This window comes from Adiantum capillus-veneris, chromosome 1 (genome assembly GCF_014529385.1).
Source record: "Adiantum capillus-veneris isolate H3 chromosome 1, ASM1452938v2, whole genome shotgun sequence".
NCBI lineage: Eukaryota > Viridiplantae > Streptophyta > Polypodiopsida > Polypodiales > Pteridaceae > Adiantum > Adiantum capillus-veneris.
Window position 1 is genome coordinate 58528087 of NC_140931.1, and position 24046 is coordinate 58552132.

Here is a 24046-nt window from a genome sequence, read left to right on the forward strand (position 1 = left end):
CACCAGCCACCAGCAAGAGGGAGTACAAAGTTGTAGGCAGAAGTACTGAGAGTACAAAGCTGTAAGCAGCAGCAGTGTGGGGAAGCTATATGTACAGAAAGGAGGCAACTATGGTGTACATCAAACAGGGGGGGTGTCAGAATCTCTTGCAAATGTTCCTTGTCCCTTCTATTGTTGGTGGCTTTTGGTGGTTCCAGTTTTTCATATACAGTTGCAAAGGATACTTTTAGCGGAAGTGGCTTTCAGCTTTTACAGTTTTGATATGAGCTGAACAAGGCACTCTTCTCTCAGTAAATTGGTCTTTGACCTTTGTCATCTCTCATTGTTAGAGACAGGGTGTCCAAAAACTCGACGCTGTCTCCTACTTGCCCTGAATGTCTGCCCTCTGGAGAGTGACTCCCAGTTGTGTGGGGCTAAAATTGGAGTGGATCTCTGAAAGCATACGATGACTTGTGTTTGACGCCCTCCCGCCTAGTGCAGTTTGGCTCTCTCTATCATTAAATCTCGCGTATAAACTGCTCCAGCATGCGCCGTGATGGATACAAGTGTATAGAACAATTGGAATTTACCTTAGGCACACACAGTAAGAAAGGCATGATGAATAGCATCGCATGCTGTTTTGGAATGCTTGACCATTAGGTATTCATGCGTAAAGGCATCCAATAAATGCAGGAAGGTTGTTTGCTGATAAAGCAACTTGTCTTTTGAAGAAGGATAGTATTCGTTAATTTTGAGCACTAACTTGTCATTTGTTATTGATTAGAGCTTCTACATAGCGCTCGCTGCTGCTGTTTCTCCCTGCTCGCCATCGCCTCCCTCACTTGCCTGCCAGCATCCCCTCCCCTTCCTGCGCTGCAGCACGTCACCCCACCTCTCCCGCCTTGCGCTGCCCTCAGCAGCCCACCAGCCCTCTCCACTTCGTGCTGCCCGCCAACCCCTTTCCGCCTCGCGCTCCTCGACCTGCTTGCCCAACTCCTTTGTTGTGGGCTGATTTGCAGCCTATTGGCGACAGAGTTGATACATTCGCGCCCCGCCCCCCCCCCCCCCAATCTTCGTTCTCTGCCTCTCGTGCCGAAGTATTGTAATTGGCTCTGCCAAGTGCTGGTTTCTGGACAGTGCTCGTTGGGGCTCTTTCGCAGAGAAAATTTCCTTCCGTTTCTTCTCCGACACAGCAACAGACACAGATGGAGGCTCAAGCTCCGCCACAGAGGGACTCTGATGAAGTCCCCTCGCCCGACCTCGCTGAGCCCACCATTCGACTTGCTCTTACTCCGACAGAGCAAGCGAGCCTAGCCGCAGAGGTGGATCGTTTGCAGGCGACTTCCGTCATCTGCAAGATTCTCGGCACCAGACCCAGCAGAGGAGAGCTACGTGACCTTCTCCCGGCCCGCCTTCTGCAAAGGTGGGAAAGATCTTGGACGTTCAGATCCTTGGACGAGGCTACAACCAGATCGAGTTCGAGACACCCGAGATGGCGTCCAAGGTTATCGCCATGAGTCCATTGACCATCTGAGTAGCTCGAGCCCACTTTCGACAGTGGAGACATGGTTTTGACCCTGCTTCAGATGTTCTTGTAGAGGAGGCAGACTTCCCCATCTCCGTCTGCTTTCCTGGTTTGCGGAGGGAGTACCTACCGCTCTTGTCCAGGATAGGCTCAACGATTGGGACTGTCCTGGAGACACCTCGCACGGCACCCTCAGTAGCTGCCAAGGCGGCCGGCATTCCCTCAATTCGCGTTCTGGTTAGGGACACACACTCTCCCGAAGGTCATTCTTCTGCCTCGGGTGAGTGGGGGTTGGTTTAGACAGAGCATGGAGTATTTAGGCCTCCCGAGCCAGTGCTTCATTTGTCGACAGATGGGCCATCTTGCGAAGGCCTGTCTACGGAGGAGGCCTCGACCTACACCACAGACTCAACCCGAGCCTGCAAGAGCTGGCCAACAGCCACACGCAGAGACACAGCGCACGCATGCAGAGCCACCCTCTGAGCCTAGGGCTCCAGCGGAGGAGGGATGGCAGCAGGTTCGTGGTCGACGACGACAGGGGCCACAGCGACATCCTGGCACTCGGTGTGGTCCTCAGGCGCCTGCCCAACAGCAGTGGGTTCCCACGGGGAACCGCTTCGGTCCTCTTGAGCAGGATGAGGTCTCGGCTCCAGGCCCCACCTCAGCTTCACCCTCGACAGCCCCCCCCCCCCCCCCCCCCCCCCCCCCCCCTCCCAGAGTTCCCCCCCCTGCTCATCCCCCCCCCCCCCCCCCCCCCCTGCCTCCTGCTCCCGCCGCCTCTTCCCCTCGCCCCTCTACCTCTGCCGCTCCCCCCCGCCCCTCTTCTCCCCCTCTTCCCCCAGCTCCTACACCCCCCCCCCCCCCCCCCCCTCCCGCTCGAGTTCCACAGTCGACCCAAGGGCAAGGCCATCTCCGACTGCTAGGAGATCTCTTGGCAGCGCCTTTGCCACGAGTCGCTTGGCGAGAGAGAGACAGCCTTTCTTGCGATCCCCTCTACAGGTACAAACGTCTCCCTTTGCAGCAGTCCCTCGTGGTCTGACGAGCTTCGACATTCGACGCCGATGGGACTTCTTTGACTACGACTTTACACGTTTTCTCGGCGACTCCTCAGCAGACCATGAGGCAGCCTGCTTTAGGGTTCATGTTTTGTTCCTTGTAGCTAGGGGGATAGAGGCTTTGGACTCAGCGGTTGGCTTCTTTTTTCCCCTTTACGGCGGGGACCAGACTGAGTGGACTCTCGACTCAATGTTGGAGTGGTTGCATACAAAGGTCCTAGAGTTCTCTCACCACATGGGAGACCTAGGAGCTACAGACTTGCTTTCTACTCTCTGGCCATTGGCCAAGTTTGCAGTGACTCGTCCAGATGCAACAGGATGTAGACACATTGTGGTTCACCTCTTTGCTGATACTCAGTGCTCGCCATGCTATGTATACATTCATGAGGACTCTTGGACAGAGGAGGTTGCTTTACGTACGGCTCGCTCTACTTGGGCTTGGGTCATGCACTCGTTGCAGTCACGCCTATCTAGAGGACGCTCGGATGCGGATTACTCCCTATCCAAGCCAGCCTCGAAGATAGCACGTTTAGCTGCTGCTTCTCTCTCGCTCCCCATGAGGATCGTCTCATGGATGTGCAGAGACTTGGTGGGCCCCAGTTTCAGCGTCAGCGGGGCCGACTACGTCAGGAGCTTCAGCGCGGTCTTGTGGGTGGAGAGATTGATCTCCTTATGCTACAGGAGCATCATCTGTGTGAGAGCCGCATTAGACGTTGTGGTCAGCTCTTGCGTGGACGATATGATACTTTTTGGTCAGCTGCTTTTGGACTTGGAGGCATCCAGGGGTATGTACGACTATTGCGGATTCCTTGCAGCAGGCCATTGTGGACAGAGGGATTTTTGTGCCAGGCAGGGCTCAGTGGATCACTATGCAGGTTCAGGGTTGCCTTGTGGGCTTCCTGAACATATATGCGCCCAATGTGGCAAGTGCACGAGCAGAGTTTTGGTCACAGATTGTTGAGTCTCTGCCGCAGGCAGAACATTGGTGCATAGGGGGTGACTTCAACATGTTGGAGGACCCTTCTGACAGGATTGGTGGTAGCCATGCTACTGTGCATGGAGTTGAGCTAGCAGCTTGGGAGAGGTTTTGTATGACTCTGAGGGTCTCGGATGTGTGGCAGCACTCTAGTTTTGTGAGGCTCCCAGACAGCCTGGCCTTCTCTCGTTCGGACCGCAGAGTGGGAGGAGTGAATCTATTGCGAATAGATCGCTTCTACACTAGTGACCATTTCAGTGACTTGGGTGGGACAATTGGCATTCTGGCAAGGACTTCCTTCTCGGACCATGCACCAGTGATCCTCACAGTGGCAGACAGACAGAGGAGGGGGAGCACGATGCTTCGCATCCCTGAGAGGGTCTTGCTGGACTCTGCACTCAGAGAGCGAGTAGAGGCTCTCTGGACAGAGAGCTTGGACATGCAAGATTCTCCTGCTGACAAAGTGGCCTCAGGACTAGCTCAGATTAGTCGTTTCTTTCTCCAAGAGTCTTTGGCTCGCCTGGCTGCAGCGAGAGAGGAGGAGCAGTGTTTCAGACGGGGCGTTGCTTCCTTGCAGAGGATGCAAGAGCAGCATCCAGACAGTCCTTGGTTGGAGGAGCAGCTACATTAGGCTCACCAGGAGCTTGTTAGCACAAAGGAGCAGCGCCATGAGTTTGCTTTCCATCGACACGCATCTCAGTGGACACAGGTGGGTGACAGAGTGATTGGTGCTTTCTTCGAGGCAGTGGGACCTCGGCATACGTATGCCAAGGTCAGGCAGTTGAGGAGGCCCGACGGGTCAGTTGCTTCTGAGCCAGAGGACATGCGTGCAGTTGCTACTGACTTAAACCGTGAGTTACTGTCTCCAGATCCTCATTCAGAGCGTCAGGATGCATGCAGGGAGCAGGTGTGGGCACAGATGCCTTGCCTTGTGACTGAGGAGATGCGTCAGAGGCTTGAGCTGCCACTTCACCTTGAGGAGTTGCGCACGGCTCTTAGTGCACTCCCCCGTGGTAGTTGTCTAGGTGAGGATGGCTTGACTCCCAGTTTTTTCTTGGAGTACTGGGACTTGCTTGGCCCAGATCTCTGTAGTGCTTTTCAGTACATCTTGCACACAGGAGAGATGCCTGACAGCATGAGTGAGGATTTGATCTACCTCATTCCCAAGGAGGGTGGCTCCTTGGATGAGATTCGACAGTGGCGTCCCATCACCATCCTCAACTCAGCCTACCAATTCTTGCCAAGTCTCTGAGTTTGAGGATCCACCCACTCCTTGAGAGCCTTACACATGGGACTCATACAGGTTTTGTCAAGGAGCGCAGTATCCTTGACAACATCTTTACTTCTGGGAGGCTTCTGCCCTAGCGCGGCTCCGTGGTGAGGATCTGGTGATTCTTCTTCTCGATTTGAGAAGGCCTACGACAGAGTTGACTGGGACTTTCTAGAGAGCACTCTACACAGGATGGGCTTCTCAGATGCTTGGATCAGAGGGGTGTCAGCTTTGTACAGACGGGCACACAGTCAGGTACTTTTGTCAGGAGGTAGAGGCGATCGTTTCATGCTCACAGGTTCGGTCAGACAGGGCTGCCCTCTTGCCCCCTTCCTCTTTCTGTCCTATGCTGAGGCAATGAGCAGGTTTTTGGTGTCGCAACAGGTTGGTTTACGGGGCTTAGCACTCCCTATTCAAGGAGATGAGCTACTGGACGCTAAGTTTGCTGACGACTCAACCTTGTACTTGGATGGCCAGGAGGCCAACCTTCACAGGTGTGAGCAGGCTCGTGAGACCTTCTGTTGTGCATCTGGCGCACTGAACAACTGGAGAAAGACAGTGGCTTTCTCGGTTGGTAATGCTAATGTGCCCGATTGGATGCGAGGTGAGGGTTTCAGGTGGATTCCCCCAGGGACTGCAGTTCGGTACTTGGGATGTCATGTCTCCCGAGCAGCAGATTGCTCCCCTTCTCCTGTCTATCAAGAGGAAGTTGTTACATTGGAGCTCTGCACGACTTTCTTTGGCTGGCAGAGTTGTAGTGGCCAACCAGGTGCTGTTGGCTACTATGTGGTACATCACTTCTTGTTGGATCTTCTCGAGTTCTTGTATCAGCCAGGTAGAGCGGCTGATCAGGAATTTCCTTTGGTCAAGGCGAGACACTCTGACAGCCTGGGCCAAAGTGGCTTGGTAGGTCATAATTCTTCTTTGTTCACAGGGAGGGCTTGGGATCATAGACCCAGCACAGCAGAGCAGAGCCCTTCTTGGGAAGTTCATCGTCCGAGGTCTTCTTCCAGGTGAGGAGCCCTGGAAGGAGTTCTTGTTACAGCGGCTTCGTGCTAGGGTGCCTCAGGCAGGAGGCCCCTGGCAACCTTCGACCAGATGGATCTTCACAGAGATGCGTAGAGTTGGTTTGAGCAGGAGACTGGAGGATCGCTTCGCTATGGCGTTGCTTCGATCTTGGGAGCACTTGCGACGAGGCCTGGAGCAGCGCCAGCCTACTTGCACGAAGGAGCGCCTGCGATAACCCCTTGTTTGGAACCCCATGGTTAGCACTCACAGAGGTCACTTGGTTGGTAGTCGGCCTCATGTTTCCTGGGGTTCCATGGCAGCGGGTCCAGCACGCTCTTTAGGTGACTGGTTACAGTTTTCAGGCTTGTCAGAGGAGCTACATGGCTTTCAGCTATACAGGGCATGAGAGGGGTGCAGAACATGTGCCAGGACATCTCAGAGGCAATACCAGCTGAGTGGCTCACGCCTCTCGAGTCAGCAGCGCCCAGATGGATGGGAGCCTTCACGCGACTGGAGGTTCTCATCTCTGTTCGCGCTTGCTCAGAGACTGTTCCCTCCCTGTTTTCCGAGCTACAGGGTGAGGGACGCTTACAGCGAGTTGCAGTAGAGGCCCCGCAGGTGGCAGAGTGCTGTTTTCAGAGGATCCGAGTGGTGAGCATCTGTGGGAGGACTTGTGTCATCGATCCCGACCCAGCTGCTCTTGCGATTGGACATTGGAGACTGTGGGCTTGGGAGTGTTGTCCACTGGCACGAATATAGTGGGATCCTGGAGAGTGGCTTTGGAGGGACCCCTTCTCTTCTGCAGACCACCCAGGTGTCCCTTTCTTTCAGTACACTGTTCGACTGGGACGTCACATACTGGCAGCACAGAGAGAGGCTCGCCTTGCTGCAGCACCTCATTGGCAGGAGGAGGGTCTCACAGCTGAGTTCTTGGTAGCTTTTTGGGAGAGGTTGTGAGACTCCAGACTGCCGAGGCGAGTCACTTTGTTTCAGTGGTTGGTCGCACGCAGAGCTACAGCAGTTGGGAGTTGGCTTGTGCATAGTGGCCTCTCGTCCGCATGCACAGCTTGTGACCACCTTGTGGAGAGTCAGCATCACTGTCTTTGGGATTGTCCCTTGGCACAGCAGGTGTGGCTTCGTGTTCTTTGGCTGATGCCTGCTCTTTCCACGGCTCGGCAGTACACTTGGGGGGCAGCTACTTGGTCCACTCTCACGGGCCCAGCACTTCAGTTTGAGCTATCATCCACCAACAGGATGATAGTGATGCAGGGGGGGCGACCTACACTCCAGCCTGCCACAGAGCTTACTCCACAGGAGTGGTGCAGTGAGAGAGGTGTGTTGGGAGCTCATCAGTGGCCTGACACTCTGGTTCATCTGGCGGGCCCGTTGCTTCCTCATCTTCGAGGCTCGCCCTGTACCACCAACAGAGACTGTTTGGAATCTTTGGCTTGAGCTGGTTCATACTCTCAGAGGACAGTTTGAGAGACTCCAGGGCAGTTCCGACCGCATGCGGGAGTGCAAAGAGGCTTTCCTTCGACTTTGGCGTCCTCGGCCATTTTTCACCACGGACCAGGGTGTGCTCAGATGGCACTACCGTCCACCTGTGTGGCTCTTCCCTCCTCCCATCCCCTAATCTAGTCTCATTGTACATATGTTGTTTTTTCATTGGGAGAGTCTCCCCATCATGATTGTTGTAGTCCTCTCTTGTAGAGGAGGTTGTAGCCCTATGGGTAGTTTCATTAACTAATAGAAGGATCTTTTTCTCGGGGGAAAAAAAAAACTTGTCATTTGTTAGGACGTTCATAGCGTAGCTTATTTCTCACATTTCCGCTTAGAGTTGCAGAAATAGACAACGGATTTGGAATCAGAACGGTTGAAAACCTCTAGGTTGCAAAAAAAAAAGGTCAGGTGATAACATGAGGCCAGGTCTCCTTGCCCTTAATAGCACGGAAAGCTTTACTTTTAATAAAACTTGAGATTCTTACTTGAGTTAAACTCAAGTTATAACACCTTACTATTTCCAAAGAGGAAAGCTACATGGAAGTCATCTCTTTCCCTTTCTAGCCTGAACACACACACCCTTCCATTTTTAGCCATGGAGAGCCTACCCCTATATGAAGAGGCTCTTCTGCTCTCTCAAGATGCCATGAAGGATTGAATGGTGTAGAAGCTCTACACACACAACACGACGAAGTGCTGTTGCATTGTTCAAGAGAAGGTGAGGTTTTCGAAGACTATTGCTGAAATTTTCGGCATCAAAAGACTTCACTCCCATGCTTTGGAAGCGAAGGAGAAGACAACTCGCTATGTGCACACAGACGTGTGAGTTACTCCAACACTTGTACGTGTGTGTGGGTGAGACCATACGTGCAAGCGAGGGCAAACCAAGTACTTGTTTGCTTTTGTCTGTTGGTGATTCCATGCTGAATGTTCAACCTATACACTTGAAATTCTAGAGGAATACCAAGCTCCTCTTCTCTTTAAGGAGTGGTTTCCAAGGTGATGCCCTCTCCCCTTTACTTTTTGGGTTCTCTTGTTTTTTTTGTTGGGAGGGAGGGTGGGTTTTGTTCGTGTGTGTGTGTGTGTGTGTGTGTGTGTGTGGTGGGGGGTGGGTTGGAAAAAGAATAATTATGGCTCACCAAACCCAGAAGGGGTAGTTCAACTGGCTCAATATTCTCCCTCAAGTACCTTGGCATCAGAATAGCTGTGTTAACTCAAAAATTCTCAATGAGCAGCAACGCAGGGTCATCCTCAAGTTCCCTGCCCTCAACAGCGGGACCACTAATGTGGTTTTTAATTATCAGCCTAGCGCTGGTTATAAATATAGATGCAGAATAGTTTGAATGTCTTTCTTTCTTAAGTAACAAAGCATGCAGAACTGCAAAATCGTGTAGAGCCAAAAACATGCATACCCACAAGTCTGAACATGAGGATTTGATATATCTTGGACGACAAGTAGTAACTCTTCCAGTGGAGACTTGAAATCATCCAGCCCTTTGTTAAACAAGTAAATAAGGGCACTATATAACCTATTTTCACGACACAGCCTCACAACCTGCAAAGAACATTACGAGATGCCCAAAAAGCGGAATAAAGCACAGCCAGAAAGTAGATATAAGAATACTTACCTGATTAAAGTCCAAGGATGCAATGTCCATATGTAGAACACAAAGTTCCACCCTTTGCACCCATCCCAGCTGACTGTAATACTCGACAAGACCTTGCATAACCTAAACAAGTGTTAATTCAAGTCACTGCAGGTCGTTTACTTGGAAATGGAAAAGCTATTGACAGGCATGAGGCTTTTACCAACCTCAGGGGCAAGTGCACCAAGGGTATCCTTCAGAATGTAAGGCTCAAGAAGCTCCAAGAATGTGCCTGTCAAGCAGGAGGGTGGAAGAAATCAGTAAGAAACATGACAGAACCTACTATTATCTTTGGATCGGTAAATTGTAATAGTTTTCTCTTCAGGCTTAATGTGCATGCAGCTTTCCACCAACCATTTCTTGATCTGTGTCACAAACTCCAAATTTTCACAATATCCATGCTAGTCATTTCAAAGTTCAAGAGCATTGGCATTGAATTATCATGGATGTAGCTGGTGCTGCTTTTTCCTAAACATAGCTTAGCACATTCAAAAACTACTCTTTGGCTGCCAAGCGTCCATCTCCTTTTGTACTTTGAAGTCCATAAATAAAGATGTATTGACGGCTCCATAGGCTCTATGAGTCCTCTTACTTCATGTAGGGACAATTGCATTACACACATCACTTGGCGCTATTAATCTCGACTTGATTGATGGATGACATGACAACAAGTGCAGGGTTTTCCTCAAGAAACCTATCAGGTGAGCTTATTCAACCCACCCCAGGCTTTGCAAGCTCCAAAGACAACTGACGTCTCTACCTCTAAGCACAAAGTACCTCCATGCAAATATATAAACGCATGTAAATATGTATTTATGCATGTAACCCTTTACATTGCATGTATGCATGTAAAAGAGGTATGTGCAAATGCACGCCACGCACACCAAAAAATTATATATAGATAGATGCTAATTCCCACCTCATTGCCTGTAATTTTAGCATGGCAGCTGGCCAAGATGCTATCAAGAAACCCAGCAGCCTTTTCCTGAGCAGGGGGACTATGCAGGATTCATATGGAGTACGCCTTGTTAAGGTAGATGTCTAATTAACGACGGAAGCAAAGAACATTCCAAACACACCCACTCATGTTCAAGCCACGATATTCTCCATAATAGATGGTATAACAGAGAACCATCTGACCACAACGGTTAGTATTTGATGTACAGACTCAAATCAGCTTGTTTTCTTAAACTTCAGCAGCAGTCACTAACACAAGCTCTTTCAACGTAACAAGTCTCTTGATTCCAGAACAAGACATTACCTCTTTGTTCAGCAGCACAAAATTTGTGAAATATATGATTGAACAATACATCTGTCTGATGAATGTGCACACAGAATTCAATAGCAACACCTCCAACACGAGCATATTGCTCCTTGGCTTGAACCGTAAGTTCCTCTTTTTCCACAGCATTTGGAGCAGCATCAATGGTACTCCCAAATGCCAGGGACAAGTAAGTGAAAACTTCATCAATGTAATTTGACAGTAGACTGAGAAGAGTAGGTGTTACTATCTTTCGCAATGCATCAATCCCTCTAGGGAGACCCATAACTGCAAGAGCTCTACCATCAAAAAGTTCCATCCCAACATGAAAAGCACCCATCCAATCCCCTGCATCTTGGAGTGCCCTCAATTGATCCTGCCAAGGTAGCAGATGAGCTCTATAGATTCGTTGTGGTCCAAGTAAGTACATAGTGGCAGCGCCAGCTGTCAAAGAGCTATAATAAGTTTTCTCTGGGTTCCCAAAGGTATTTAACAGATGAGTGTGGTACGATAACTCCAAGCTTCTATTTGCTTCGTCAGACTCTAAGGCTACACGTTGCACTTCTACACCTTCTTTAGTGAACAAACAAAGCTGTTCTTTAAGAGTCATGATTGCCACAATCTATCCAGAAAATGAGACATAAGTGAGAACATATCAACATAAGAGCCACCAATGACATTAGTTGAGAAGACATTTTTTGTACCTGTTCATCCAACCATGTAACCCCGCATATTGCAGAATCCATATCCCAGCTTCCCATTATTTTCATGTCGCCCTTCAGCAGTCGCAGGATGAAGACCTTCTTATCCCAACCCAAAACAAGAAGAAGATGACTATCTTTTTCTCCCTCTTCATCAGGCTGCTGATTTGAATCAGCAATAGGCTCAGTCTGTGATGCCTGATTACGAGAAGAGGTGCTACTACGAGCAGTCACACCTGATTTGATTCGTAATCGCCTCCAGGAAATATAAGGTATTGCACCATCACGGATGCCCTCAGGCCGTGCAAGCATTGCACACTTTTCCAGCATGGGAGGCAAGCGAAACTGTGGCAGATAATTATTCATTACTCTAATAATCCTAAGGCAGCTGCATCGCATGCCATTGAAACCTTTGCTAGAACATATGGTAGAAAAAAGAAAAGCGTACCACAATAATTGATTGATGAGTGACAAACACAACAATATTTCCTGCCTCGTCAGAAATCCCCCCTTCATGGATGTATCTTTTCCCATGATCAGATGCCTTCCCAGCAACAACTCCTCTAACCATACCACCCACCATACTAGATAGCGCAGTTGATGCAGCTGCTGTTGTTGAAGACTGAAGTACATTATTCAAGTGTCCAGAGTTTTCAGTTCCAATATCCAGTAAAAGAGGGGAAAGGCACAAAACCAGTCCAGTACTCTGGCCATCTACTAGACACTGCATCTCCAAATTAAGGGACCTAATGAGGATTGAACATCATTGTGAATATTCATTCAATGCATGATCCATAAGGCCTACAAAATTACATTGTAGTCGCAATGATAAAGATGTAAGCACCTGAGATATGATGGAGTATCTCCCAAACGCACTCCATGAAATACTGTGCAGGAGTACAAGTCCCTTACAATCTGCACTTATAGCTTTTTGATGCTTGGTAGAAAGAAAAGCAGTATGAAGTACTGCTGCAGTATGCTCAACATTGACAGGTCTTAAGGTACCACCCTTCGAGGATAGCTCCCATAGAGCCAAAAAACCACGCACTCCATGAAATACTGTGCAGAGTACAAGTCCCTACAATCTGCACTTATACTTTTTGATCTTGGTAGAAAAAAAACAGTATGAAGTACTGCTGCAGTATGCTCAACATTGACAGGTATTAAGGTACCACCCTTCGAGGATACTCCCATAGACCAAAAAACCATTTGCATGGCCTACCAGCAGTAAATCTCCTTGCATTTAAAGCTAAGGATGTAACTGATGCATGTGACTTGTCCGCACTGCTTAAAATTAAGCTGCCAATCATAATCCCCAAAACAAAAGCAAATATAAACACTCTTGCAATAATATCAAATGAACTCAGCAAGGCATTTTCATTATAGCAATCGCGATGAAATTAAATTTGATTGAAATATTCGATCTCTCATTGTCCTTCATGAGTCATAGAATAAACAAGCTGTGTTTTACAGTTGGTGATGGGCTCCACTGCAGCTGACCATCAAAGCTAGCACAACAAGCATAGAGCACAAAGCATGCTAACAGCCATAGCTGCCCATAAACAGCTTAAATAATGCTTGAAGTTTACATGCAATTATCACAGCCTGTCATCTGCACACGTGCACCTGATCCAATAGTCTAACAGTGCCAGTCAGTGCCCTAGATACGTGACATGAAATAGGCTTACAACGCATGCCCTCTTAACATTTAAATAAAGAAAAGCATCAATGTGCTCAACTGTAGTAAAACTCTTCAATGTGCATTAGTAAAAATGAAGAGTGTCTTGACAGTGACCCAAATGTCACCTAGCCTCACCTGCTTGTACTCTCTGACAAAGAGAACATTGTGCATGGCTGCTTTTAGTTTTCAAGATGGTGGAAAGTTTAAACTATGATGACAAAATGGGCTTGTGTATGTGTGAATTGCAAGTGCATACATGCAAACAACATGCCAGGCAGCTGTAACTCTTGGTATGCAAAGCTTATTAAGAAAGCGAAAGGAGCATAGGAGGAAGAGTGCCAAACTCTTGAAAAAATGGTCAACAACACACGTGAGAGAACTGGAAATAGCTGAACAGAACTTGAAAAGACGAGAGAAGAGAAGAGTCGACACGGCAACCGCGTAGTTCCGCACCTAGACCCCCCCCTGAAAACTGAGTCTGGCGCACCTTCTCGTATTTCTTTATCATTATACTTTTGCAAAGTACAATGTTTGAGGGTTCTCTCTCTGGCGATGCTCCCAAGCTAATCTCCCAAGAGAAGAGACCCTAGCACTTTTTTAAAGGCCCCTGGTCAAAAGCATACAATGAAAAGCTCTGTCTCAAAAAGCAGTGTCCCAAAAGCTCGCCCCCCTTGGGCTGGCCATAAAGCGCGAAGTACATATGATATACCACGTCAACCCGTAAAATGTGGAGTATGTACGCTCCACACCATCACTGCTTGTAAGTGCAGCGGAAATGAATGATGTTCTCTCTCAGGATGAGTGATCCGATCGTGCTCAATTCCTTTTACTTACGGAAGGGAGAGCCTTCCGTTCCCTTAATAAGAGAGTGCAAGTGATCACAAACAAAGTGAATAGACACTGTGCGTGAAGGTGCTGAGACTGAGAGATAGAGAGAAAAGAATACGTGTCACAAAATGATGACGTGGCGGACAGCAGAAACCCTAAAATTCCTGCAAACCCTAATTTCTACAAGAAACCCTAATTTCCGGAAATCGCAAACGCTTAGAAAAAAAAACTTTTTTTTTTTTTTAAATGATGAGCGACACGAATCTTGCTTTTTCTCCATGCCATGAGAAAGAGAGAGAACTTGCTTTTTTTTATAAAAAAAAAAGAGAATCTCTAAGAGAGAGAGAACTGATGCTTTTTATTTTTAAAAGCTTTTGGGCATCCCTTGTAACCTTTAAATTAGTGGTGAGGGCCTCACTTCTCAGAGCATCTAGACGCAGAGTCTGAGAGTGAAACCCTAACCGCTCTCTTGTACTTTGATTTGATTAATATAAAAAGAAATACCGAGAGGGGCGCCAGTCTTTGGGGCCAATATCTCTAGGCACGGAACTCCGCCGGGCCAGTGCAAATCTATTGTGATCTGTGAATTGTTTTGAAGTGGTTATTTGGTGCTGTCGTGATTGATTCTTGACTTGGAGTGTCCAAGTTTGTTACAGTGGTATCAGAGCACGGCCGATTTCTCTTCTATGGGAAATCCGATCCCCGAATTTTTTTTCCGCGGCACCTATGGCTTCAGGCAATGATCAGTCGACTCCCTCTGCATCTGGAGATGCGGGCTGGGATCACAACGAAGATTCAGGCAGAGAGTATGGCCCGCCTTGGCCTACTCAGGCAGAGCGGCGAGAGATGGAGCGTCGCCCGTTGATCAGCGATGCAATAAAGATGATGCTCAATTTTGCCAAGGATCCGAAGATGGCAAAATATATGAACCAGACCTCTTTGGAAGAGGTACAGACAGAGTGGCAGAGAACCACAACCCCACTCCCGAAACCCACTCTCAAGAAACCTTCTGCCTCCAAGAAAATATACAGAGAAGGAACTGGAGAACGTGGTTGATGCACGGATTGCTCAGCTTTTTGACACGCAAAAGAAAGCCAAAAAGCACGGCAAAAAGCAGAAGAAAGGCACCGACTTCCCGGGATATTTGGGTCGTCGTCGACTTTTGACAAGGCAAAGAAACAGAAGAAGCGTGTTGGAGTACCCAGTTCTTCTTCTTCTTCTTCTGACAGTTCTTCTAGCTCTTCAGACTCGAGCGAAGAAGACAGGAAAAGCAAAAAGCGAAGCAAGAAACAAAGCTTCGAAAAGGGCAAGAAAAAGGCAACGAAGGCTAAATCTCGCCCAAAGACTGACAGTTCTACTATGGACTCGTCTACAGACAGCTCAGATTCCGATGACGAAAGTTTTATGCGAACAAGAAAATTTTTACAAAGCCAACCAGTATGACTTTCTCGAAGATAAAAGCAAGAAAGTCCGAGAGTTTAAGGAAGGTGGCCACTCGATCAAGTTTGATACTTTTCAGGATACTCCGATGCTTCGAAGGCTTTGTCTTTTATACAGCAATTTGTCTTTCGCGGGAGGACGCTCTTCAGAGCCTCTAAGATTTGGAGAGCTACCTCTTACCTTAAGGGGAATGCTCGTACTTGGTGGTCCACGCTTCTTTTAAACACGACTGCGCCAGTTACATGGCTGAAATTTAAGAGGCTTTTTATTTCTTCTTGGTTGACGCAAGAGTTTGAACGAGATATACGAGCTGCTTGGAACCATCTTCGGATGACCAAGAAAGACACAAACAATGCTTATTGTGAAAGATTCTGGACCTCTTTTCTACCCGCCTCTTTATTCAAGAAGATCTCGTTCAGAGAACAGATTGAGCGGTTTACCTTGGGTCTACCTACAAAGATCCGAGATCACTGCTTGGAACAGAAGTCAGCTTCTATTCAGGAGTTGATGAGTCATGCGAAGCGGGGCTTTGCCATTCACTCTTGCAGTTTGACCTACCCCACAGATAAGGCCATGACACAACGAGCCGAACAGACTTCTGGGAATGGAAGTAGAAAGAAAAAGAGCAACCCAGAGAAAAAGGATGCACAACCCAAGCTTACTCCTAAGGAGAGAGCTCGCTTCATCAGAGAGGGGAAGTGCTTTGGATACGGCGAACATGGACATATCTCCGCGAAGTGCCCTAAAAAGGCACAGAAAGAACAGAATGATAAAGACGACGATAGGTCTGAGAGTTCGAGAGCAGCTAAGGAATGTGGCAGAAAAGGCAGACAGAAAAGCAGAACTGGTACCACATGGCGTGTGACCTGCACCGAATCTAATGAATTAAAGTACAAACTTTGCCGCTTTTGGGGCAAAGTGAAGGATCAGGAAGCCCTTTTGAAGGAGCCAAGGCCAACTTCTTTTCACTTGGAATTGGCGGCTCGATTTGGAACTACGCCCGACAGACTGACGCCACAGGCGGAGGTAGTTCGACTGGCACCCGGATGGGATGTTGCCATTACACCGAGCATTGGCAAACTTCGTTTGCAATGACAGGGGTGTTCAGGGCACGCGAGTGACGTTCTACTCGGGATCCCTTGGTACCACAAGAACTACGCCGTGGTTGACTACCGGGCCGAGAAAGCGACATTGATAAATGAAGGGCTTAGAGATTGTACTTGATGAACTTCAGTTTTCTTACTCATTCTTTTGGGAGAACTGAACGATGGATAAAGGTTGAATATGTTTTGACCTGAAGAAAAGAACGCCAAGATTTTTTTCTCCACGCTCATGCCGATTGCTTTTGAGAGGGCCTGAAGATCATACCATTGATCTGATATCTGGAAGCACGCCACCGAATCGGCCACCTTACCGTGTGAGCCGAGTACAGAATGAAAAGATTATGAACCCAGTGAAAGACCTCTTGGAAAAAGGTCTTGTCCAGCCTAGTACTTCACCGTATTGCTCTCCAGTGTTGTTGGTTTTGAAGAAAGACGGATCTTGGAGAATGTGCATCGATTATAGCACTCTCAACGAAATCACCATCAAGAACAGATTTCCGATTCCTAGGATCGATGATATACTCGACAGGTTACAGGGATCCTCGTGCTTTAGCAGGATTGACTTGAAGAGTGGATATCATCAGATCAGGATAGTGCCGAGAGATGTGTACAAGACAGCTTTTCGGACGACTTTTGGGTTATTTGAGTTTTTGGTGATGCCTTTTGGCTTAACCAATGCTCCTGCGACATTTAACCGGATGATGGACACGATTTTTCGAGAGTACAGGCTATTTGTTGGCACTTTCTTTGACGACATCATTGTTTTCTCCAAGAATGAGGCAAAACACAAAGATCATCTGCTTCAAGTCTTTCAGGCATTACGAGATCACACGTTAGTGATTAATGCAAAGAAAAGTGAATTTTTCCTACTAGAGATACACTTTTTGGGACACATTGTGTCAGCAGCAGGAGTGCCAATGGACCCGGCCAAGATAGAAACTATCCATGATTGGCCCGATTTAAGGAATGTCCATGAAGTTAGAAGCTTCTTGGGACTGTGTTCGTACTACAGCCGGTTCATACGAAAGTTTGCAGAGGTTGCTTCCCCTTTGCATACCTTGACACAGAAAGGAGTACCTTTTTCGTGGGGACCCACAGAGGTGACTACCTTTCGGACATTGAAAGAGAAATTGACTACAGGACCAGATTTGACTTTGCGGGACTCGCAGAAGTCATTTGAAGTATTTTGTGATGCTTGTGGTCGTAGTCTGGGTGCGGTCTTGATGCAAGAAGGCCATGTCATAGGTTACGAGAGCCGTTTGTTCTCTAGGCCGGAGATGACAGCACAAATCTATGAGAAAGAGCTTTTGGCGGTTATCCATGCTCTTACTCAGTGGCGGCATTACCTACTCGGAGCGGATTTTACTGTCTTTAAAGACCATCAGAGTTTGCGCTACTTCTTGTCACAAAAGCAGCTTTTGGAAAAGCAGATGCGGTGGGCGAACATCTTGTCACAGTTCCACTTCCAGATTGTCCATGTGAGGGACAGAAGAATGTGGTGGCAGATGCTTTGTCTCGGAAACCGTTGGTTCTGGCTATTTCCGTGATACATCATAGGAGCTTCGAGGATATGGTCGATCAGTATGCCACAGATACAGATTTTGCAGATATTTTCACAAGGATACGGGATGGGGAGACAGTAGCGGGATACTCCCTTCGGGAAGGCTACTTGATGAGAAAGACTATGTTGTGCGTTACACAGCCGTTGAGGGATAAGGTTATGATTGAATGCCACTGTCCACCTTTTACGGGTCACCGCGGCATTGCTACCACCATGAAAGGGGTTGAGAGATACTTCCTTTGGCCGTGACTCAAGAAGGATGTGGAAGAGTTTGTGCGCAGTTGCTTGGTATGCTAGAAGGTCAAGTTTGACAGGCATAAGGCACAGGGATTGTTACAGCCTTTACCCATACCCACCCACCCCTGGGAAAGTATTGCAATGGATTTCATTTTTGATCTCCCAAGAAAATAGAAAGATCACGATGATTTCTCGATTACATGGCACGTCTAAGACGATTGTCTCTGACAGAGACCCCAGATTTATGAGTTTGTTTTGGAAGGCAATTTGGGAGAACATTGGCACGCAGTTGCAGTTCTCGTCATCGTTCCACTTGCAGACTGACGGGCAATTTGAGATTGCCAATTCGGTGATTTTAGATTTATTGAAGTCTTGTATCTCGGATCAGAAGACTCAATGGGAAAAGAACTTACCTTTGGTGGAATTTGCCTACAATAACACGATACACTCTTCGATGGGGAAGACGCCATGTGAGATTGTTGAAAGTGCTGCGAAGGTTCCATCTTTCCTGAGCATGAAGATTAGATATTTGAAGCGGATGAATATTCGCGAGATTTGGATACGGCTTTTGCCAAGGTTCGCAAGACTTTGCAGGAGTCTCAAGAACGACAGAAAAAGGCAGCGGATCGCCATCGTCGCGACTTGAAACTGAAGGAGGATGATTGGGTGCTCTTACTTTTGCGAAGGCACACCTAAGAAAGAAAAAGGGAAAAGAGAGGCTTTTTCCAAAGCTTAGTATGCGATACTACGGACCTTTCCAGATCACTGACAAAATAAATGATGTCTCCTTCCGATTGGAACTGCCAAATACTTGGAGGATTCATAATGCATTGCATGTGAGTCTCTTGAACCCTGTTAAGGGTGATGTGCCTGATGATGGGGAGCCTGATGAGCAACCCGAAGTGGAAGAAAACAAGGAGATCCTTGTTCCTGAACAGATTTTGGCACATAACGATACGAAGAAAGGTAAAGTCCGAAGGCGGTTCTTGGTTTAGTTCAAGAACTTTCCTACATTTGATGCGAAGTGGATGGAGGAGGAGGACCTAGCAGATACTCCTCGGATTGTGAAACTTTACCTCGATGTTTTGGTTTAGCATAGTCTACTCCAAACGGAACCCAGAAACTCAGCTTGGCCGAAGATCTGGTGCAGTGGGATGCACAAGAGGGGAGTTACTCCGCTCCTTTGTCAACAAATGCCTCGATTTTGATACTAAAGTCACTGATGTCTCTTTGAGCTTCAGGGATACTGAGAGCTGACAGTATTCCGCTGGATGACTTTATGAAATGGAATTCCTGATTATAATACTGATTTGTTCTTGACTTCTTGTGAGTGCAGGAACTGATAGCCGAAATGACTGCAGCATTTTGGTCTGATTGATCTCGAATAGACATGGTTGCAATAGGGGTTAGACAATCGGACATCGTTGAGGTCCCGATTGGACCTAGATGTGATTGCTAGCTACATTGCCGATAAATCATGGTCTAAGATCGGAATGAATATTGAATGTCATGTGATGTCTGGTGATGTCGTGTGATGTGACTGTCGATTTTGTACATGTGTTGGATGTGTGTTCCTAGTACGTAGGTACTAACAGTCAGTGTCTGCTAAGACGGTTTATGGCTTTTGTCAGTTTTGCAAGCGTAATCGCGATCGATTACAATGCTTTCAAGAGGGGGGTATGTCACAAAGTGATGACGTGGCGGACAACAGAAACCCTAATTTCTGCCAGAAACCCTAAAATTCCTGCAAACCCTAATTTCTACAAGCAACCCTAGTTTCTGGAAATCGCGGAGGCTTAGAAAAAAAAAACTTTTTTTTTTTAAATGATGAGCGACGCGAATCTTGCTTTTTCTCCATGCCATGAGAAAGAGAGAGAACTTGCTTTTTTTTTTTTAAAAAAAGAGAATCTCTAAGAGAGAGAGAACTGATGCTTTTTATTTTTAAAAGCTTTTGGGCATCCCTTGTAACCTTTAAATTAGTGGTGAGGGCCTCACTTCTCAGAGCATCTGGACGCAGAGTCTGAGAGTGAAACCCTAACCGCTCTCTTGTACTTTGATTTGATTAATATAAAAAGAAATACCGAAAGGGGCGCCAGTCTTTGGGGCCAATATCTCTAGGCACGGAACTCCGCCGAGCCAGTGCAAATCTATTGTGATCTGTGAATTGTTTTGAAGTGGTTATTTGGTGCTGTCGTGATCGATTCTTGACTTGGAGTGTCCAAGTTTGTTACAATACGACACCAAACAAGTTGTCAAACCCTCCTCCGAAGGCCCTCCTCTCGATGGCGAGAGAAGTCTACGCTATTGTTTGCACAAACTAGTACAAGATGTTGATGCAAACTCGCGAAGCTATGATGCAAAATGCGGATACGACGGGGATGACGACGACTACGGAATCTGCTATCTGCTATGGTTATGCTGCTAATAAAACGCTGAATTTGTTGTCTTAAAAACGCTTGATCTGCTGCCATTTTACTCGCTGATTTGCTGCCTTAAAACGCTGGTTCTGCTGCCCTTTAACTTGCTGAATTTGCTGGTATTCCAAGCCAAAAACGCTGGATGTTATGGCTGGGAAAACGTTGAGCCTGCAGGTTGTTGAAAACGCTGAATTGGCTGAGTATTGCAGGCGCTACTGAGTGGCTGCTGGCGAGAAAAGTGGATGTTGAAAAACGCCAGGTGTGTGGGCTGAAAACGCTGGAGTTGCTGAAAAACGCAAGGCTTAAGGGGGGTGGTTCTTGCTTGAGAGGGGGGGAGAGAAGCCTGCTGCAAGTGAATTGCCTGTTGCACTTTCTCCTCTTTTGGTAGATAAGCCTAGCGCTAGGTTTGCTTATATATTACTTTAGCAAGATTGCCCTACCCAGTTCCCAACAAAAGTCACTTAATAAGTGAAAAATGTCAAAAATAGGAAAAATAGGTTCTGTGCGCTAGAAAATGCTCCTGATGCATTCTGATGGTAATGCTGATGATCATGCTGTGTGCAACCAGAGGATATGCATCTACTTTAAGTGTCTGGACATGCACGGTCTGCGAACAAACTCACAAAAGTGCCAGATCACTTCCTAAGCTAATTGAACTGAACCCATGCCATGAAGTAGCTTGTCCACGTACACATAGGGTTAGATGTGCACGTGACATCCAGAGTTACCCGGAGCGCGGAACGGGAACGGCGACGGGCCTCCCTAGGGAACGGGGGAACGGGAATGGGTACGGAACGGGAACGGCACGGAACGGGAGGCTAAAAAAACACCCAAATATTGTTTTTTTTAGCGTTATGTGTTTGAATACAAGTAGTACTAGAGTCCTTTGACTCTAATACCCACAAAAAACACGATTTGAAGACCATTCAACCTTAATATGACTTGATTGAGATGTGCGGCGCCCAGAGTACATAGCACAAGGCGTTACAAAAAAACCAAAGGTGACATACCATAATGAGAGTCGAGACTACAAGGGGGCCAAACCAGTGGCCACAATATCAAAAGACTGAAGGTGACAAATACCATAAAGATGCTAGTAGCTACAAATGTCAAAGAGGGCAAGGCTCAAGCAACCATTCAAAAAGGTAAGGATAATGAAAGTCCTAAAGTCGCAACTCTGGAGCCTCAAGACTCAAGACTCAAGAGCCACTAGCCTGAGAGGCCTCCCAATTCGTAGTAGCCGGCTGTAAATCATGCACATCCTCCCATTCCTCATCATCGAGCTCTAGGCCCGGCTCGATCTCAGCCACTGGGTGAAGTAGCTAGTGTTGGTGGATGTGCATCTCCACCTGCCTGAGGAGCCTCTTGCTCCATCTCCCACTGTGTAAAAGGATCTGTCCATTTGTCTGTACTCTTGCAAAGCATTTTCAAATTGCTCCAAGCATGAGGTACTGACTGACTAGCTGAGAATACGGATCGCCAATCTCTGAAGCTCAGGGCCATCATAGCCATGGTCCTCCCACCATAGCACTGAACCTATCTTCCTGCGATCAATCTGAGCATCTGGACTGCCAAATGACCCCCGCATCTCTCTGTATTGTCTCAACTGATCTCTGACAATGCGTCGCCCATCTCTATCTAGAACCATCTTGTTTAAGATCTCTGTAAATTGGTTCATGACTTCTCTATCTGTCTCTTGCCTTGCACCTTGGAACTCTGGATCCACCATGTAGGTTGCCCCGTGTAAAGGAGAGCCATATGAATTCCACCTCAAGCTACAAAGCGCATGGATCTCCTCATATCGCTCTACTTTCGGCTCAAGTTGTGCAAGTTGCTCGATCATGCGGTCCATTGCCTCATAAATCTTGCCAATGCAAGGATCCATGCCATCCAGAACTCGAAGCAAATGAACCACTGGTTTTACCTGTGCGTCTAGACTCTTGAGCTCCTTCCAGAACTCAAGATCCTCTGCCTTATCCTTGCACAAAATCCCTGCAACGGTCTTTGCATAGGGGGAGGTGGTGAACTCATCACTGATGAAGACCTGTCGAACCACATTTTGACATTCAGACAACCTGCGCACAAGAAGAAAGTTGAATGCGAAGTGGCGAAGTGGGTGTCTGAATACTTTAGAAGCACTTTGCCGCCCGACCTCTTGAGGTACTCACTCCGAACCAAGTTGTGATTGTTGATGAAAGTAACAATCTTCACTGCATCAGCAATGACTGGAGCAATCCACTCTAGCTTGCCAATGGCTTTTAAAAGGTTGTTCAAGCAGTGTGCCATGCAAAAGCACACAGTCACATGCGGATAGTGGCCCTCTATAATAGTTGCTGCTGCCCTGTTTGATGCCTCCCCATCTGTGACAAAGGCCACCACGTGTTGTTCACCGATCGTTTCTATGGCCGCTGTCCACTCTGCAGAGAGGACATCGACGGACTTGCCACTCTCGGTGACATCATGAGAGTGCACAAAGTACACCTCTCCACTCGAGTATGCGACGAGACCATGAACAGATCTCTTCCTTGTATCGCTCCATCCGTCGGAATGGAAACGCCATGTTTTGCCCAAAAACGCTGAATATTGAGGGTTGCTTGCTCCACGATAGCCTTCTCTCGATCGAGCAAAGTAGTTTGGAGAACCTCTGAAGATGGCGGCACATAGCCGGTGCCATACTCTCCTATCCGTTGCACCATGACTTTCCAATACTCCGACCTATTTCAATCAAACATAGAAGAGGTTAGTATCAAAAGGGCGGAAACGACGATAACGGAAGAAATAAGAGAGAAGATTGATAAATCATAAAACATACCTCGCCGCGACAAATGGGATATGGTCGTGATAGAAGAATCGGGCCATGGCCGCATCCACCTCTTCCTTCTTCTTTGAGTCCCAAGAGGAGGGTCCTTTGGCAACGAATCGGACCCGATGAAGATCCACCGGCACCTAAACCGGGTAGAGAGGAAGAAGGAAAAATGAGGGTCTTTGGGTCGATACCTTTGCGTACGGGCTTGGCTTTATGGTTGAATTGCCAATCCTTTTCCTCGAGCTCCTTCCTCTTCTTGATGGTTACGTTGGTGCAAAATCTCACCTCATGTCCCGGCACTCGAAGAAAGTGTGCCCTCACTTTGTCATGCCCCCTTTTCCGCGTGTAAGAGCATAGCTTGCATGCCCATACACGAGAACCTCCCGCCGCCGACAAGGTGCCCTCCGAGGTCACTTCATCCCACCACGACCATTCCTTCGCCTTTTGAGTGTTGCCCGCATGAACGGAGGGGGTTGTACGAGAAGAAGAAGCCATGGATTATCTGTGAAAGAGAGAGCTTGATCTTTGAGGGTTTGAGAGAGAGAGGCTTGATTCCGTGAGAGCTTGAGCAATGAGAAGTTGAGAGAGAGGCTTCACCTCTTGAAATTTGAGACCAAGAGAAAGAGAGCTTGAGCCTTGAGCCTTGAGGGTTAGCCCAAGAGAGAGAGAGGTTGAAACTTGAGAGCTTGAGCCTCGACTCTTTGAGGCCCTAGAGGCTAGGCCCCTATGGCTTGAGAGTTAAGAGCAAGGGAGAGAGGGCCTTCAAACTTTCAAAGTTCAAAGCTCACTTGATGCAGAATGGGGGAAGAGGGGGGGATGTATATAAGGCTAGCTGGCTGTAAATGGCCGTTGGCTGCCCAAACAGCTATTTTTTAAAACTTCAAATCTGCCCGTTTCTGGCCGTTGGGGCCATTTCGGCCGTTATAGCCCGTTCCTGTCCGTTCCGGTGACTGCCTGACTGCCGAAACGCCAGTCCGCCGTTCCGGGGCGTTCCAAGACAAGTTGCCCGGCTAGAACGCCGTTCCAGCGTTCCAAGCCCCCAAAGTGGCGTT

At 47.8% G+C, this 24046-nt stretch overlaps 2 protein-coding genes across 2 annotated transcripts in view; both read right to left on the reverse strand.

The window, feature by feature from the left end:
• Nucleotides 1-12115, reverse strand: part of LOC147464857 (uncharacterized) — a 38651-nt gene extending 26536 nt beyond the window's left edge. Inside the window, exons 1-8 of the mRNA XM_086522727.1 lie at nucleotides 12056-12115; nucleotides 11766-11999; nucleotides 11370-11645; nucleotides 10925-11266; nucleotides 10221-10842; nucleotides 9127-9191; nucleotides 8942-9043; nucleotides 8726-8868 (exon numbers count right to left, since the gene is read on the reverse strand). Of these exons, the coding sequence (XP_086378853.1) occupies nucleotides 8726-8868; nucleotides 8942-9043; nucleotides 9127-9191; nucleotides 10221-10842; nucleotides 10925-11266; nucleotides 11370-11645; nucleotides 11766-11999; nucleotides 12056-12115 (1844 nt within the window). The remainder of the gene's footprint in view (nucleotides 1-8725; nucleotides 8869-8941; nucleotides 9044-9126; nucleotides 9192-10220; nucleotides 10843-10924; nucleotides 11267-11369; nucleotides 11646-11765; nucleotides 12000-12055) is intronic.
• A 4-nt stretch (nucleotides 12116-12119) lies between these two features.
• Nucleotides 12120-24046, reverse strand: part of LOC147464858 (uncharacterized) — a 48575-nt gene continuing 36648 nt past the window's right edge. The window contains exon 2 of the mRNA XM_086516926.1: nucleotides 12120-12205. Within this exon, the coding sequence (XP_086373052.1) occupies nucleotides 12140-12205 (66 nt within the window). The 3' untranslated portion in view covers nucleotides 12120-12139. The remainder of the gene's footprint in view (nucleotides 12206-24046) is intronic.